The sequence below is a fragment of the Nelumbo nucifera genome, chromosome 8 (genome assembly GCF_055504915.1).
Source record: "Nelumbo nucifera cultivar China Antique chromosome 8, China Antique-T2T, whole genome shotgun sequence".
Lineage (NCBI taxonomy): Eukaryota > Viridiplantae > Streptophyta > Magnoliopsida > Proteales > Nelumbonaceae > Nelumbo > Nelumbo nucifera.
Window position 1 is genome coordinate 2,940,587 of NC_142656.1, and position 15,600 is coordinate 2,956,186.

At 38.1% G+C, this 15,600-nt stretch overlaps 1 protein-coding gene across 8 annotated transcripts in view; it reads left to right on the plus strand.

Annotated features, from left to right (window-relative positions):
- Nucleotides 1-1,062: 1,062 nt before the first annotated feature.
- The window catches only part of LOC104600578 (DENN (AEX-3) domain-containing protein), a 60,968-nt gene continuing 46,430 nt past the window's right edge, over nt 1,063-15,600 (plus strand). For all 8 annotated transcript variants that reach the window (XR_016079647.1, XM_010263615.3, XM_010263618.3 and 5 more), the window contains exons 1-7: nt 1,063-1,709; nt 4,161-4,509; nt 4,857-5,042; nt 5,262-5,345; nt 10,103-10,162; nt 10,517-10,561; nt 13,317-13,516. Coding sequence is in view for 7 of the 8 variants with exons in the window: in XM_010263615.3 (XP_010261917.1) it covers nt 4,213-4,509; nt 4,857-5,042; nt 5,262-5,345; nt 10,103-10,162; nt 10,517-10,561; nt 13,317-13,516 (872 nt within the window). In the remaining variant the exon portion in view is untranslated. The remainder of the gene's footprint in view (nt 1,710-4,160; nt 4,510-4,856; nt 5,043-5,261; nt 5,346-10,102; nt 10,163-10,516; nt 10,562-13,316; nt 13,517-15,600) is intronic.

The following is a 15,600-nucleotide window of genomic DNA, read 5'->3' on the forward strand; positions in this document are numbered from 1 at the left end:
TACCCAACCGGCAATGATCCGAAAGCCGGGAAAAGGTTTGCTTCGGGTATCCAATCGCACCGTTGATTTGCTTTTAAAATTTGTTTGGCAGTTGTTTTTGTTTTTCCAATCTTAAAAACAACGAATCTATTTTCTTTCACCCCAAATACCAGTCGAATTACTCCTTTCATTTCCCGAGTTGATAAGATATTGTGTCTGCGCAACCAGCAAAAATATGTGATCGATCATCAAATCTCACGGCGAAGAGATTCCATTGATCAGACGGTGGTGAGTGGCCTATCCTATTCGATCAGGTGGTACGAGTGGTAGGCCCTACAACATAAGGACGCACTTTTAATTTCATTCGCAATTTCGCATTAACAACCATACCTGATACCTGCATGCGAATATGCCGTAACCCCTAAATCCATCAATCATCATAATGAAACCGGGTCTGGGTGTAGCTACCCTACACAATCACTTCAAATATTTTGTTAGTCAATGGTTCAAGGCTCTGGTCTACGACCTATCCCGTGGTCCCGCTTTGCCTTTTGTTTTGGCGCCCGATGACCATAATAAACCCCTCCTCCCGCATAATTATTATGCACCCTTTCCAGAGAAAAAGTCTTGTGTTTTGACAATTATTGGCCAGACATACCACTCTCACACCTTACGGGGCCCTCATCCGTACACGTGGCACTTTTAGTCTGATTAAACAATTCTAACCATCTTATATTGGAATCTCTTTCGGAGACACAGCCAAATGGGCTTAGTTCATATAGTAATTAGACGGTTCTGATTTATTGGAAACGGATGATGTATCCACGTCGTGCCCACATAGCTAATAGCTTTTTTTCTCCCACTGGGTCGCTCATTCCCTACTGTAGTTCATGGTGTTATTTTCTCGCTATTTTCCTTTTGCCTACCAAAAGAAAGGAAACAAAACGAGGGGCGCAATGCGCCAAGCGAGTATTGACGAGCCATCCCGTTTCATTTATCCATCGGTACTATATAGAACTTTTTTTTTGGTAAGATCGGTACTGAAGACTGAAAAGGCAAGTTCCTCGGATGCTTCTCTGATACATCATATCATTTCTATTTTCTATCTGTGTTTTTTTTTCGCATGTCTAAAATTGGCATAGATGACGGAAAATGGTCTCTTCGTGAGCGTTTAAAACCGTCAGATTGGTTGAAATCCGCTATTCTGGATTAGACTTATCCCATTCCAACGGATGATTGATCGTGGGTCAATGAGGTCGGGTTTTACCGATTTACTTTCGCAGTCCCCAGGAACAGAGATCACATGATTCACATCAGCGCACTACAGAGCGCGCCCTACATGCATATCTCAGCGTACATTGGAAATATTTCTAAGAACAATGCACGACTCACGAGTCACGACTGACTCCTCAGGCCATTTTGACACTCGACAAACACGAGGCTTTTTTCCCACTTCTTTCCACGATTTTTTTTCCCTAACATTTGTTTATTTAATATTAGTAAAAAAGAAAATAGTATAATCATATGCTGCTGCCGCTGCTGCTGCTGCTGCTCCAAATACTTTATTTGACATGGTTCCGTATCTTATAATTCTCTCTTCCTTCTACTCTTCGTCGTCTCTCTATTTGGGTTTCCCTGAAGTCTGAACCACGGCTTGAGCTTTCGTCCGCCATGGCCGTCTAAGCTCTATCTTATCTCTCCTCTAGTTTGTAATATTTTTTCCTTCACAGGTGAGTGTTTTTCAGTTATACTTAGCTACTCACCCCCAACTATGCAATCGATTTACTGTTAGTAATAGCTGTTGAAGCAGTTTTGTTTGATTTATTTTTTGATTTATAATTCATATGTTTTAAGTTTGATCAAAGCTATACGTTTAAGTTGAAGTGGAAAACTGATTGTATGCCAAGTAGTAATCTCCTTGGTTTCAGAGCTATTCATTGTTTTCTTCAAGGTGGGGTTGTTACGTTTCTTTCAACTTAAATTTCCGTTTCATTTGAATTTTGTTTCAGCTTTGTTACTTGTGTCATATGTATCCATTATCTGTATTTTTTTTGTCGATTGAATTGCTCACGGGTAAATCTCCTATTTCCCCCTTTATTAAACGTGAATTTTCAAGGGCATGAGTAGCTGTAAATATGTTTAAAACTGACTTTATTTTTTCCACCAAGCATGGCCAGTGAACTTTGTCATATATTTATCTGTTGACTCGAATTAAGTTTTGGTCGGTTCCTCTATTCGGGGAATAGTTTCTAAATGTTAACTTCTGGAAATACTAAGGGGGAATAGCCGAGTGAGAGAGGAATGCATATCTATTCTTATTATGTATAAAAGAAAGAAGAAGCACTTCCAAGTTCGAGTTTGCTTTCATCCCTGAACTGGACCTTAATGGTTGATATCAGCTTGCTGTCAAGGTGTCCATGTGTTAATAGTGATCAAACTGCTATATGCCTTATAAGTTGGAGCTGAAGCTGATGTAACAAATTTTATACAATGTTGAGTTCTAATGGAGCAGCATATGCCAGAAAATATTGACCAAAGGCTGACTGCTAAATAGAGGTTCTACTGTGATGATGTCCTTGAGGTAATTCTTGGATAATGTGGTCTTTGAATAAGTTTTTGCCCATTTAAAAGGACTTAGATCCATATATTGGAACTATAGCTCTCTACGTTGACCACCAGTGATGTTGATTTGAACTGCTCTTCAACTCATGGGTTGTTGCATGCTATGAAGATGTTCCACAAGAAGCAGTGAGGCAGATTCTGAACTTCCATTTTTCCTTCCATGTCATGGTTCTCTAACTAGTCCATGTTAAAGTGAACTAACCAGTTTCATGGTTTTAGTTATTCATGGGGCTGCAAGAAAGGAAGTGTGAGAACTACATGCTAGGGGTCCATGAACTCCCTGTGGATATGCATGTCTATTATAGTGTGTATTAGATTAGTTGAGTAATTTTTGAGGTTTCGGATTGCCAGATACTGGTTGCATAAGGTTCAAATGATAGAAATCTAGGTTTTGGTTTTGCAACTTGGCTAACAATGAAGATTAGATTGAGCACCATTTAACTGTAAAGATGATATGCGGGTTGATAAGGTTTAGTGAAGAATGGTTGAGTCCCAGCCACATTCTGAGATGTGTCAATTTGTCATGTTTCCTATCTGTGGGTATGCAGTCTAATAACTATATTATTTATTTAGAACCTTTTCCGTTATTCTCTTTTAATGAGATATAGCTACAGCTTGGAAAGAGATCCTAATGACAACTGATGTGGAAAACTTCATTATGAGCAGAAAACAAATGAAATTCTGTCCAAGTTGGCAATCAATAAAGCTTGTTCAGAAAACAAATATTTTTCCTATTTAACAATACTAATGTTCCCACTCAATTGCTTTGAGGAAAGTATCACCATGTGAGGAAGGTTGATATGGTGTGATTGATAAAGAAATGGGCATTCTCACTTAAACAACTTATCACTTCCTCACCATGTGAGAAAGTGTTCCCACTCAATTGCTTTTATTGACCAGAATGCACCATAAAAGGAAGCTTCCATTCAATTATCAAAAAATAAATCCTTGAAATTGACAGCTCTTGTGTTGATGGCTATCTCAAATTTCAACCTATTGACCTACAGTTCTTGCTGTTATGATTATTTTCTCAGAATACTCATCTTTCTGTATCATTAAGATTTTAGGCAGTTATTGACCTTATAGAGTTTGTTAAATTTGTTGTGGCACCTGTAGATATCTTGAGTAAGACCTCTGAATAATTATTCTATGATTACATGGGAGCTATTGTTTTTGCTTTGTATCTTTTTGTTTTTGCTTTTTACTTTTATTGGGCATTCTTGATATTTCAAATATGGTTCATTTTTCCTATTTTGTTCATAAGCTCAATGTTGAGTCTCCTGTTTGAATTATTAAAGGAGAAAAGAAACTTATATTAGTTCGGAATTTATTTATGTTTCAAATATTATATTAGGTCATTGGTTTTAGGTAGGATATTATCCTGATTATTGGCATTTATTTGAAATATCTTGCTCTGAACTCAATGACTTATCCTACCTTGGCCTCCTTTGTGCTTTAGGTGCTAGTGTGCTAGCTTTTTGAAGGATTACTATGATTAAATGTAAAATAATTCCTTACTTTTGATACTTGAGCATTGCAATTTCATATTTGTTGGTTAGGTTGTTTAAGCTGCTGGTTTTGAAAAGGGAAGGAGTGGCACCACAACTTGGAATGTCTAACAGTGAGGATTCTGGTAGCCCTGGATGGAGTGCTTCACTTTTCATGCAGACAACTGAGGATGTTGCAAGAGCTGTTGCAGCTGCAGCCACTGCTGTTCGCTCTCCACGTCCATCTGTAGTATTTTCATCCAAAGATGATAGTAACAGTCAACTTCAGAAACTGCAGCGCCATGTTGCAAGAGTATTAAAAGGTTTCTCACCTCCTCTTGAAGTGAAAAAGAGTAATTACAATCCAGAAGTTCTAACCAGTCAAAAGCGTCAATGGGCAAACTTTCAGTTGCAGTCCTTGGTATGCCATTCTCAATCTTGTTGTCCGCTTTAACTTGAAGCAATTATTGTTCTGTAAGAAGCATTTTCTAGATATCTTCTCTCCAAGCAGTTTGTGATATTTGCTTCCATGATAATGGTTTTATCTTTTATCTTTTTTCTTGTTCCCCCTCTTTCGTTTCTTTTGGCTCTTTGGCTTCAGCATATGATGCATACTTTTAATTGTGAAAGATTTGTTAACCAGCTGGAATATTTTCTTTCATTTTCCATAAATAGTGGTTAGTGGAGTGAGGTAAAGTTGAACAACAATGAACATAAGTTTTGTAATTTATCTATCGATAACATGTCTCTTGTTATTTAAATTCATAGGATCAAAGGTCTGTGAAAGAGCCATCAAGGCTGTTTGAGAGTATGGTAGTTGTTGGACTTCATCCAAACTCAGATATTCAGGCACTTCAAAAGCAGATATTTGCCAGAAGTTCTGAAGGCTCGGGGAAATTTCGAAGTGCACTGAGCCAGAACCAAGCTCGTGTAGAACCTAACCTTGAACCTCAGGTGTTGAGCTACAGATCCAACATTTGTTTTGATCGATATCTCGTATATTAAATATATCAGTGGTACTGCACAAAAGTAAAGCTGACCTCTGAATATAGTTTACAGTACTACACAAAAGCACAAAAAACATAGAGATGTTCATTAATGCTTCAGATTTTGCATTTTAATGTTGAGGACCTTTTGGGCATCTCGGATATGATCTTTCTTTCCTTTTTTCAGGTTTTGTTTGTATATCCTCCAGAAAAACGGCTACCACTCAAATATAAAGATCTACTTTCATTCTGCTTTCCTGGAGGTGTGGAGGTTAGTTGTAACGTTGATGGGCCTTCTGCCTGGAGTATATAGAATTTTCAGTTCTCAGTTTGTATTTTGCAGAACTTGCAACCTGCATTAATTATAGAATTTAATGCAGTTGTAGATTTTGTATGTATCAGATCTGTAATGTGCACCTAATTAATATTTATTAACTTATTCAATGCTAAGATATGAGAAATGTATTATGCTGGAATAGCTAATTAAAGGTGGAAAGTTGCCCTTGATCATTGCATCATTTTGTTGGAGCGTGGAAGGAATGGTGTTATTTTTTTTCCTTTGTTACATATTTTTAGGTCCATGTGGAATTATTTCTTTCTAATAATTAGAGCATGTTGCCATATCCCCAGAGTTTTATAGACGAATGTGCCTTTGGCTAGGAGGTTCAGTGGTGGTTATGAAGCTTTCTAGCCAAAGGTGGGTCATTCTGGAGTCATCCGGGGCCACTCTGGAGAATTCTAGAGTATTCTCCAAGGGTTTGGAGTGCTCTGGAGTATTGTAGAGTCTTCTGTGCAGTCTAGAGGCATCTAGAAGGGTCTAGACAGGCTCTAGAATGTTCTTGTGTATTCTTGTACATTGTAGAGTTTGAGAGAATGTTCTAGAGTAGGGAGTTTCTAGAAGGGCCTCTAGAATGTTCCAATAGAGGAGGTGGAACTTGTCTATCACATAAAGAGGTGCTAATGGACAGTCAAGATGAGGATGTGATAAGTGGACGGTCAAGATTGCACCCCTGAAGGTGGTTGTGAGTCCTATATATAGGGGACTCCTCCCTCATTTGCACACAAGTAAGCAAGCGTTCACATGTCCAGGAGTCAGTGGAATCATCCAAGTGTTGCAGGTCTTGTGTTTGAGTGTATAATGAGTGCTACATTGTTTTCTCCAAGCTTCCGAGTATGCTACTTTTTGAGTGTGAATAAGTTAAAGGCCACACAAGAGGGGCATGTGTCTTCACAAGCACTCTAGCAAGGGCAGGATCCTGGGCAGGCAGGCTGACTTTACCTGTGGGATGAGTGGTGTGCCACATGACTTAGAGGCTGAGAGAGTTGGGTTGTGACAGCATGGTGGCATTCCTTTTAATTTGCTAGGGTATCTTGACTTCTTGGATACTGGTGCCTTTATGATTTAATGGAGGATGATCTTTGTAATCCAGAAGGAATGAAGTAAAGATATAGCTGCATATTTTGAGAAAATTTTGGTTGCGTATGTTAGCATCAAGAAACCTATTGGATCAAGTGATTTCACAAGAGGTTGCAAATACTAAACAAGGCTAATGAATAAAGCTTGTTTTCAGATTAAGACCTGTTTAGTTGAAAAATTTGAAGTAGTTGACCCACTTGCTACTTGTACAAGACCTAATGAGTAATGTTTTTTTTTTTTTTTTTTTATTTGTTAGTATTTGGTAGCAAAACTATACAAAAATTCAGATTCATAATTAAAATAAAGCACTTTTATTTTACAACCCTGCAGAATTGGTTACATACAACATCATAGATGAGGTTGGAGTTTGGAGATACAGATACATGATGAAGGAAAAGGTTGCAAAGCGAAGGGAGAAGGATTTTCTAACTTGGAAAAAGAAGTAGTAGAGAAGGAGCCTGAAGGGTTAGGGGGTCCATATACAACTAGTGATTTAAAAGGCACACCTAGGTGCATAGGTGAGGCACATTTTAAGGTATGTGTCTTGCCTAGGTCCCAGGTGCACCACTTTCAAAAGGTGCATGCCTGGTTCACCTTGTGCCTCAGCCCAACTGTGCATCTTTTTTGTTTTTTGTGCTTTTTGGTGTTTTCTAAGCATGGTTGCTGGGCTGGGCCGCTGGGGGCTCCACCCGAAACCCCCGACCAAGCACCTTGAGGCAAGCCTAAAGAAGTCCATGTTAGGGGCTTAACCCCCTTTTTTTGACATATGTCTTAAATCCCCTAGTTTCGATCTCGAAAGAAACTGTCTTAAACCCCTATTTGCTAATGTTGCTCATTCATTCATCCCAATAAAAGATGTTTTTAAATGATAATTTAAATTATAAAATATTGTTTTTAGGGATTAAGAATTTTAAGACCCTAACATGGACTTGTTTGGGCTTGCCTCAAGGGGCTTGGTACAAAGGTAGCTTGTAGAACTAGGAATGAAAGGTGTAACGTCACATTAACTATTTGAAATAATGCAATTGAGATAGAAATAAAGAAATAAAAGTTTGACATGCTTGAATATGTTTTGTATGCTATTTTTTATTTTATTTTCACAATTTTCACTTTGAATATGTTTTGTATGTTATGTTTACGTATTTAAATTTGAGCTAATAGGCTTTTTAAAAACATTTAGTCTAGAATTTAGGTTTGAATTTTTTTAATTAATACTATTTTTAGAAAGGCTGCAGATTCTGGTGAGTGGGATGGATTTGCATTCTCTCCTGATGGAGAAAAGATCAATATTCTCCAATTTGCATATGATACTTTATGCTTTGTGGATGCTTCTACATCCCAGTTAGAGCTTGTCCTAGGAATCCTATCTTGGTTTGAAATTATCACCGGACTGAAAGTCAATTGGAGTAGAAGTCAAATCATTCCAGTGGGCCATGTGTCTAATGTAGCTGATTGTGCGGAGGTCCTGGCTTGTCAGACTGAATTCCTCCTAGTGAAATACTTGGGACTGCCGTTGGGTGCAAATTGTCTTGCTTCTTCGATTTGGGACCCAGTTATTGAAAGAATGGAAAGGAAGTTGGCTGCATGGAAGGCTAGATATCTCTCATTTGGGGGTAGGGTTATTCTGATAAAAAGCACTCTTTCCAATTTACCTACTTACTTTCTTTCTCTCTTCCCCATCCCTATCAAAGTTGCCAAAAGATTGGAGCAGATCCAGAGGAATTTTTTTTGGAGTGGTTGGGGGAGGAGAGGAAAGTGCATCTTGTAAGCTGGGATCAAGTCTGTCTTCCTAAGGCTGAGGGTGGGTTAGGCATTAGGAAAGTGAAGAATTTCAACACTGCCCTGCTAAGCAAGTGAATTTGGAGGTTCTTGGCTGAGAGGGAGGCTTGGTGGAGATCTCTCATTGCAGATAAATATGGGGTGGAGTGGAGTAACTGGAGATCCAGGGATCCTCCCCTAAGTTGGGGTAGTTACCCTTGGAAATCTATCATGAAAAGCTTCTCTGTGTTCATGGAAGGAGTTTCTGTTAAGGTTGGTAATGGGGAAAGAACAAAGTTCTGGAAGGACCCTTGGTGTTTGGATGTGATTCTAGCTGAATCTTTTCCTCATCTTTTTCAGTGTGCTCTTAATCAAGAAGCTTCTGTGGCTGAGTACTGTTGTGTGACAGGTGGGTCTCTAACTTGGACTCCCATTTTTAGGAGGGATCGGTTTGACTGGGAATTAGAAGAGATTTGGGGCCTGATGGCCCTTCTTCAAAATCAAAGGATTGATCAGCAGTTGGAAGACAAATGGAGGTGGAAATGGAATTTGAATGGTGAATTTTCTGTTAAGTCCCTTGCCTCTAAATTGGGTAGTTTGGATGCTACTGACTACTATAAGTCCTTCAAAAGCCAACTTTCTGGTTTGGACGATGTCCCTGGATAAATGTCTCTCCAGAGTTAATTTGGTGAGAAGGGGCATTCAGGTTATGGATCCTTTATGTAGTCTGTGTGGGCATCATGCTGAATCGACAGATCATCTATGTATTCATTGTCCTTTTTCCTCTCAGATTTGGGGATACTTTCTCAGAGTCTTGGAATGCAGTTGGGTAATGCCTAGATCGGTTAAGGATCTCCTTGATTGTTGGAAGGTGGGAGGTCTTAGTAAGAAAGGGAAGCTGGTGTGGAGGACTATTCCTGCCGCTGTTTTATGGTCCATTTGGGCTGAGAGGAACAGTAGAATCTTCAATAAGAAAGGCAAAAGTCCTGCAGACACCATTCAGAGAGCTGTCGGCAAATTGATTTCTTGGATATCTGTATCTGAGGAATTTAAAAGTCTGAATTTGTCTTCTTTTTATTGTTCTGAATTCTGGAGGAAAGTGGAACTGCTGTGGTATTCAGACTGCCCTTCTGGGTCTGATCCCAGCTTGTATGTTTTTGAGTTGAATAAAATTACTTTACCTTTTACAAAAAAAATTAATACTATTTTTAATATTTTCTTAATTTATTTTGATTAGCACCTTGCCTTGAGCCTTGCGCCTTGGGTGCAAAATGGCCTTTGTGCTTTTTTTTTTTTTCGTGCCTTGCACTTATAAAACACTTTATACGACTATCAGCCTTAAGAGCATATCAGAACACTCCTAGAATTTGTAATAAGCTGATTACACTAGAAAGTTCTGAGTCTAGGATACCCCTTCTAAAACCCAAATCCCTATCAAAACAATTAAGTGAAGTTAAGAGATTAAGAGGATAACAAACTTTGAAACATGTTCCTTTTTGAGGGCGGAGAGTGAGAATGAGGGAAAACGATCTTTTAAAGGAGAATCCCCCACCCATACTTGTTGCCAAAATCTGATACTATTACTAAAACAAATATTATACCTGATACAATTAAGAAAGGCTGGTAGGATGCTATGAAACCTTTGAAGGAGAAACCTGTGTATCTCTAGCTGATAAGCCAACGCCCATCCATTATCTGTCTGTCCATGTATGCTTACAACCACTTTATGCCATAACTTTGTATTTGTCTATTTTGTATGATCCTTCTTGTATGCAGTTTCATGGTTTTATCTGGAGAGAGGCTCTGCTTTTATCATTATTTTTTTCTTTAAAGCTTTATTTATTCGTTTCCAGGTTCATGCTGTTGAAAGAACTCCTTCAATGAGTGAGTTGAATGAAATACTGCTTGGGCAGGTAAAACCATAAAATCTCGTGTGTGTGTGTGTGTTTCCAGTTTATGGTAATGTGATTTTGTCCATCTACTTATATATAGGAAGGTGCTCTGTTTCACTGCTCAACAACTTCTATCCAGTGTGTTGAATTTAGTAATTGTTGCTAGAACCTTTGTAGTCTAACTCTTGTTCTCAAACAAGGAGGTTATGAAATTCTATCTCCTGTAGCACAAGCCATTGACTGATTGAGGCATTGTATGTTGGCAGTTTAATTCTCAAAAAGGGAAAAACATTCTATTATCAATTTATTTAGTTTTGGAAATATACAACTTATCTTCCTGGAGGATTATTAAAATCGGTGTTACTTTTTTTGCAGGAACACTTCAAACAAAGTGACCTATCCTTTGTATTTCGTTTACAGGTAATATAAGAATTACCTTGCCCACGTTCTTTTACAATAACCTTTTCTGTGCTATTTTCCTTTTTAATTATTTATATTAACTCTTGCCTATTAAGTTCCTCATGGGATAGAACAAAACCCCATTGGACCTATAAACTAACAATGCAGATGAATGCAATGTTAAATTTTCTCTGCAGTCTTGGCATGTGCTTTGGGTGATTTGACTATAAAGTAATTTTTGAATCAATTATCTTTCATGTCCATAACTGAAGCTTCCATAGTTGTCTTGATCTAAGGAGATCACTGGATTTATTGTTATACACTAGTATTACAGGCATAAACAAGGGTGACACATGGGCTTGAACTCAATGACATATTGAGCATATTGTCAAAAGAGTGACACATGGGCTTGTAATCCACTTTTCCATGATGATATGGTGGGGGAGGGGGAAGAGTATTAGGTGAAATTAGATGATACACTCAATTGTCTATTTAATGTACCCCATGGTTATCTTCCAATCAAGCTTCACATTTGTACATTATGGAATGGAGGCATAATGTTATATGGTTCTGATAAGCTAAATTAATGGAGTTCATTGATGCCTGCGGAGGGCTAAACGATTGTGTATAGACACCATAAGGCAATTATCTATGACTTTGAGGTGGTTACCCAAGATGCTAGGATGGTGGTTGCAGAGTTAGTTGTTAAAGGTTGACTAGCTTTGTATAGGGCTAGTCATTTGAGGAGGAAGTTTACATGATCACTCTCCTTGGGTTTTCACTTTTAAGTTAAGAAGGGAAAGTTTGCAAGTTATGGAAAATTGGCAATTTATGGGCTCAAGTAATCATTTAGAGCTCAGTTTGAGAGGTTTAGTTAGGCAATATTGGTGGTTGGAACTCACACAGAGTTATGTAGGTCATACTATGTTTGTATGGAAAGTTGAATCATCTGCTATTGTCTTCATTGTGTTTGTAGATTATATAGTGGTAGTTGGTGATGCTAGTGAGTAGAAATAGATTATAGATGCTAAAGAGTCTGAAATTGGAAGCAGCCTCTCTGTATGTATAGGGGTAAGGCTGCACACATCTGTCCCTCCCCAGACCCTGCATTGGTGGGAGCCTTGTGCACTGGGCAGTCATTTTATGCCTAAGAGTCTGAGATTAAAGACATACCCTTTAGCATATTTCATGGGAACTGAAGTAGCATGATCCAAGGAAGGGCTGGGAGAAGAAAATAATGTACACAGAGTGGTCCGTTCTCAGCTAAGGAAACACATTAGGAAATAAGTAGATCTTTGTGGAGGGACAGAGAGAAAAGGCTAGGAATTCTGACTTCAGAAGGTAGCTCCACCATCTCAAATCATTCCAATAGCTAATTTTGCCACCATTGTGTCTTAGAAAAGAGGTTTGAACAAGCAAAAATAGCTTTCCAAGGAGATACTAGTGAAATCTTTACATTCAAATTGCAAACTTGCATTCCAACAAGTATTTATTAATCGATTATGCTTTTTATAATAGTGTTCTGTAATTGCTGTTTCTTATTGGGCTCTGGAGTGAGTTTTGTTTATTATTTGGTATTTTTCTTAGGGTCTAGCTTGTTTAATTCCTATTAGTCTTTCTTCTTTCTCCTTGTGGGTTGGGTGGGGAGTTTTTGTTTGTTCCCTTAAAAGTTCATTGTCAATTGAAAAAAGATTTCTAGTATCTTATAGCTATTGGGCTGTCAACATTTAGAGTTATCTAGCCATCCTTTCTAATCATAGGTACCCTGTGTAAGGGGGAGAGTTGAACTAGTCATAGAGACTAAATATTAATCATTTGAGCAAATGTAAGTCTTTGTTTTTTGAAGTATGTGATGTTTTCCCTGACTTCTTTTTGGTCCTTTTTGGGCTCTAAGGGTGTTGTTCGGTAATTAGGTTGTCACAAGGGTTGTGGATAGGGACCAACAAGTCTTTCTTTTGATCGAAGAAAGTACTGGGGGTCTAGGGTTGCCACATAGTTCTAAAGTGGCTTAACAAAGCCTAATGGAGAAACCTACCTATCAATTAAAAAATAAAAAAAAGCCTAAAGGAGAAACTGAGGGTGGATTTGAGCTGAGCTGAGTTGAATATCTAGCTATTTGAGCTCGGCTTGGCAGAAAAATATCAGGCTTGATTTTGGGCTCAAGCTCGATTCGAGCTAGAGGCATGAGCTTGAATTGGGCTCAACTCAAAAGCTTGTTTGTTCAAACTCGACTTTTGGCTTGAGCTCGATAGTGTGCCAAGCTTCACATAAAAATAAAAAATGAAAATTATATGTATATATAATTATACATATAAAAATTATTTATTGTTATATATAATTAAAAATATTATATATAGTATAAGCTCGATTAGGCTCGCGAGCCCCATGAACTGAGCTTCATTAGGCTCGAGCTCAACTCGATTAGAAAATGAGCCTACATTGTTGGGATCGAGCTTGGCTCGAAGCTCTGTTTAAATTGAGCCTAATTGAGCTTTTCATGAGCTGAGGTCGAATAGCTTGATTTGTGTCCACCCCTAGGAGAAACCAATGAACCAACATGGCACATTGAGGCAAATTTCTAGTTCTGTTTTCTTATGATCCTGAGATCTTATTATTTCAATAAATACCTAGTGTTATTTTTTCTTTCCATTTTATGTATTATGATCAGTTATATGAATTCATCTTTTGTGGTTATGATTTATAGTTTTCTTTTATTTATATGATCTGTTTGGTCTTTTCATGAAGCAATTCTTACTTCAAATCTTCTTTCCCTTAGGTGGCTGATGATTCTACCTTATACGGATGCTGTGTGCTAGTTGAAGAACTTGTGCAGAGACCTTCAGGGCTGGTTTCTATGATTTCTGACAAGCAAACTTTCTCATTGTGTTTAAGCCGTCATATCTTGACGACCACTCGTTGTTATTGCATTCTGTCAAGGCTTCCGTTCTTTGATTTGCATTTTGGCGTACTAAATAGGTGCGCTAATTGTTCCTTAAGAAATTCTGCTGATCAATGCTAGTTTTCTTATAGAAATCTTTTCTCATTCTACTTTCTCTAAGATCTTTTAAGAGTATTTCCTATGATAAATACCATGACTTCTTCCTTTTTTAACAAGAAAAAAAAGAATTCTTGTATGGGAATAGTAGGAGAATCAAGGCACAAGTGGCAGGTGAATAAACCTTAATGAGATAGAGAGACTTCTAGATATAAGCCTAAATATATATTTTGATCAATAATATTGTTTCACATCAGCAAATGAAAGTAAAAAGTAGAAATCTATAACAAGGAATAGCTGAGAAGGTAATTCCTGTCCTCTTTATGATCTTGTCACTAATCAGGAAAAAAAAAGAAAAGGTAAGGTAGACAAAGGCTGGCTCACCAACAAGTACCAAAAGACTAGCTTCTCATGGCTGGTCCATAATATAGACCTTTTTGATTTACACCTTTTGTTATGGAGTCTGCAGTTGATTTTGCTGATCTGAAGTCTGATTCCATTTGAATGAGTTTTCCATTCCTTATTTTTGGAGGTAATGAGTTTCCATTCTTGATACTCAAGATCTGCCTCGATAGAACCTAATGTAGTGTCTTAAGGCCTCAGGGCCCTCTCCACCCTCTATTGTCCATCTGAATGATACTCGGCAATCACCTCACACCTCCAAAGATAATGCCACCAAGTGCAGATGGTTACTTCAATTTTTGTATATGTCATTGTGTCTCGCTCTCAATCGAATCCTTATTAGCAAAGGAACTTGAGTAAAATATAAGCATGTTGCCTTCGTGGTTTCTTAAGGCTCCCTCCACACCTGAGGTCTTTGGTTCTGGATAGAACATCCACTATAGTCAAGCTTCATGGAGCCTAAGGGACGCACAAACCACTTTTGTGGGCCACCTCTCTCGTGTTGGAAATGGGGGCGCAATGTGCCAGTATCTCAATGTCATGTGAATTCTTCTCTTATGTAGAGCTAATATGCTCTTATTCAGTCATCAGCCATAACTTTTCAACTTTGCTTCTTATGCCAAAAAATCCTAACAGTCCTCTCTTCCCATATGAACCATGTCACTATTGCTTTTAAACATCTAGCTGCCATCTTCCCTAACATTATTCTTTGGGAGAAGAATGAATGGCTGAAAATTCTCTTTAGATTGGTAGGCTGTGCCAACTTGGCACTAAACAAAGAAAAAGGGATGCTCACCAATGACATAAGAACTAGGGGTGGATTTGAGCCGAGTTGAGCCGAATATCTAGCTATTCGAGCTTGGCCCGCCAATAGACAATGAGGCTTGAGCTCGAGCTTAATTTGAGCTAGAGACTTGAGCTCAAATTCATCTCGAGTCAAAAGCTCTTAAATTCAAGGTCGACTCGGCTTGAGCTTGATTGTGAGCCAAACATTTTATAAAAATAAAAAAATTATTGTTATTTGACAAATAAAAATTAAGAATTATAAAAACTAGTTAATATATATATATATATATATATACATGTATGTATCTATACATAGTTGTCAAGGTGACTAGGCGAGGCTAGGCGACCATGGGGCGCCTAGGCGATGGAATCTATAAATATAAAATCTATAGATTTCAGCCATATAATCATATTCATATATATATTAATGATAGGTTCGGCTGTTAAAAACTGAAGTGAGAAGTGAGAACAATGACTGAATTAGTGAAGGGAGTATAGGAGTATAGGGCGGAGCCCCCGTTTTTTCAAAAAAAGAAAAAGCAAAAAAATGAACTCATGGGGTGGATGACCGGCGATTGAGAGTGACTACTGACGACTGAAAACAGTTATGGACTCATGGGGCAGAAGAAGAAGAAGAAGATGATGAGTGGAGAAAGGGAGGACTGGGGAGTACAGGGGCGGAGCCCCTGTTTTTTCAAAAAAAAATGAAAAAATGTCTGAGCTGAGAAGAGAGAACTCAGGACTGATTCGACTGAAATCTGGAAAAATAAAAATATCAATAAATTAAAAAAAATAAATTTTAGGTGAATGTGGGCGCCTGCCTTGTATGTAGGCGCCCGCTTAAGTCTCTGGGGGGGCGCCTAATAGGCAAAACTTG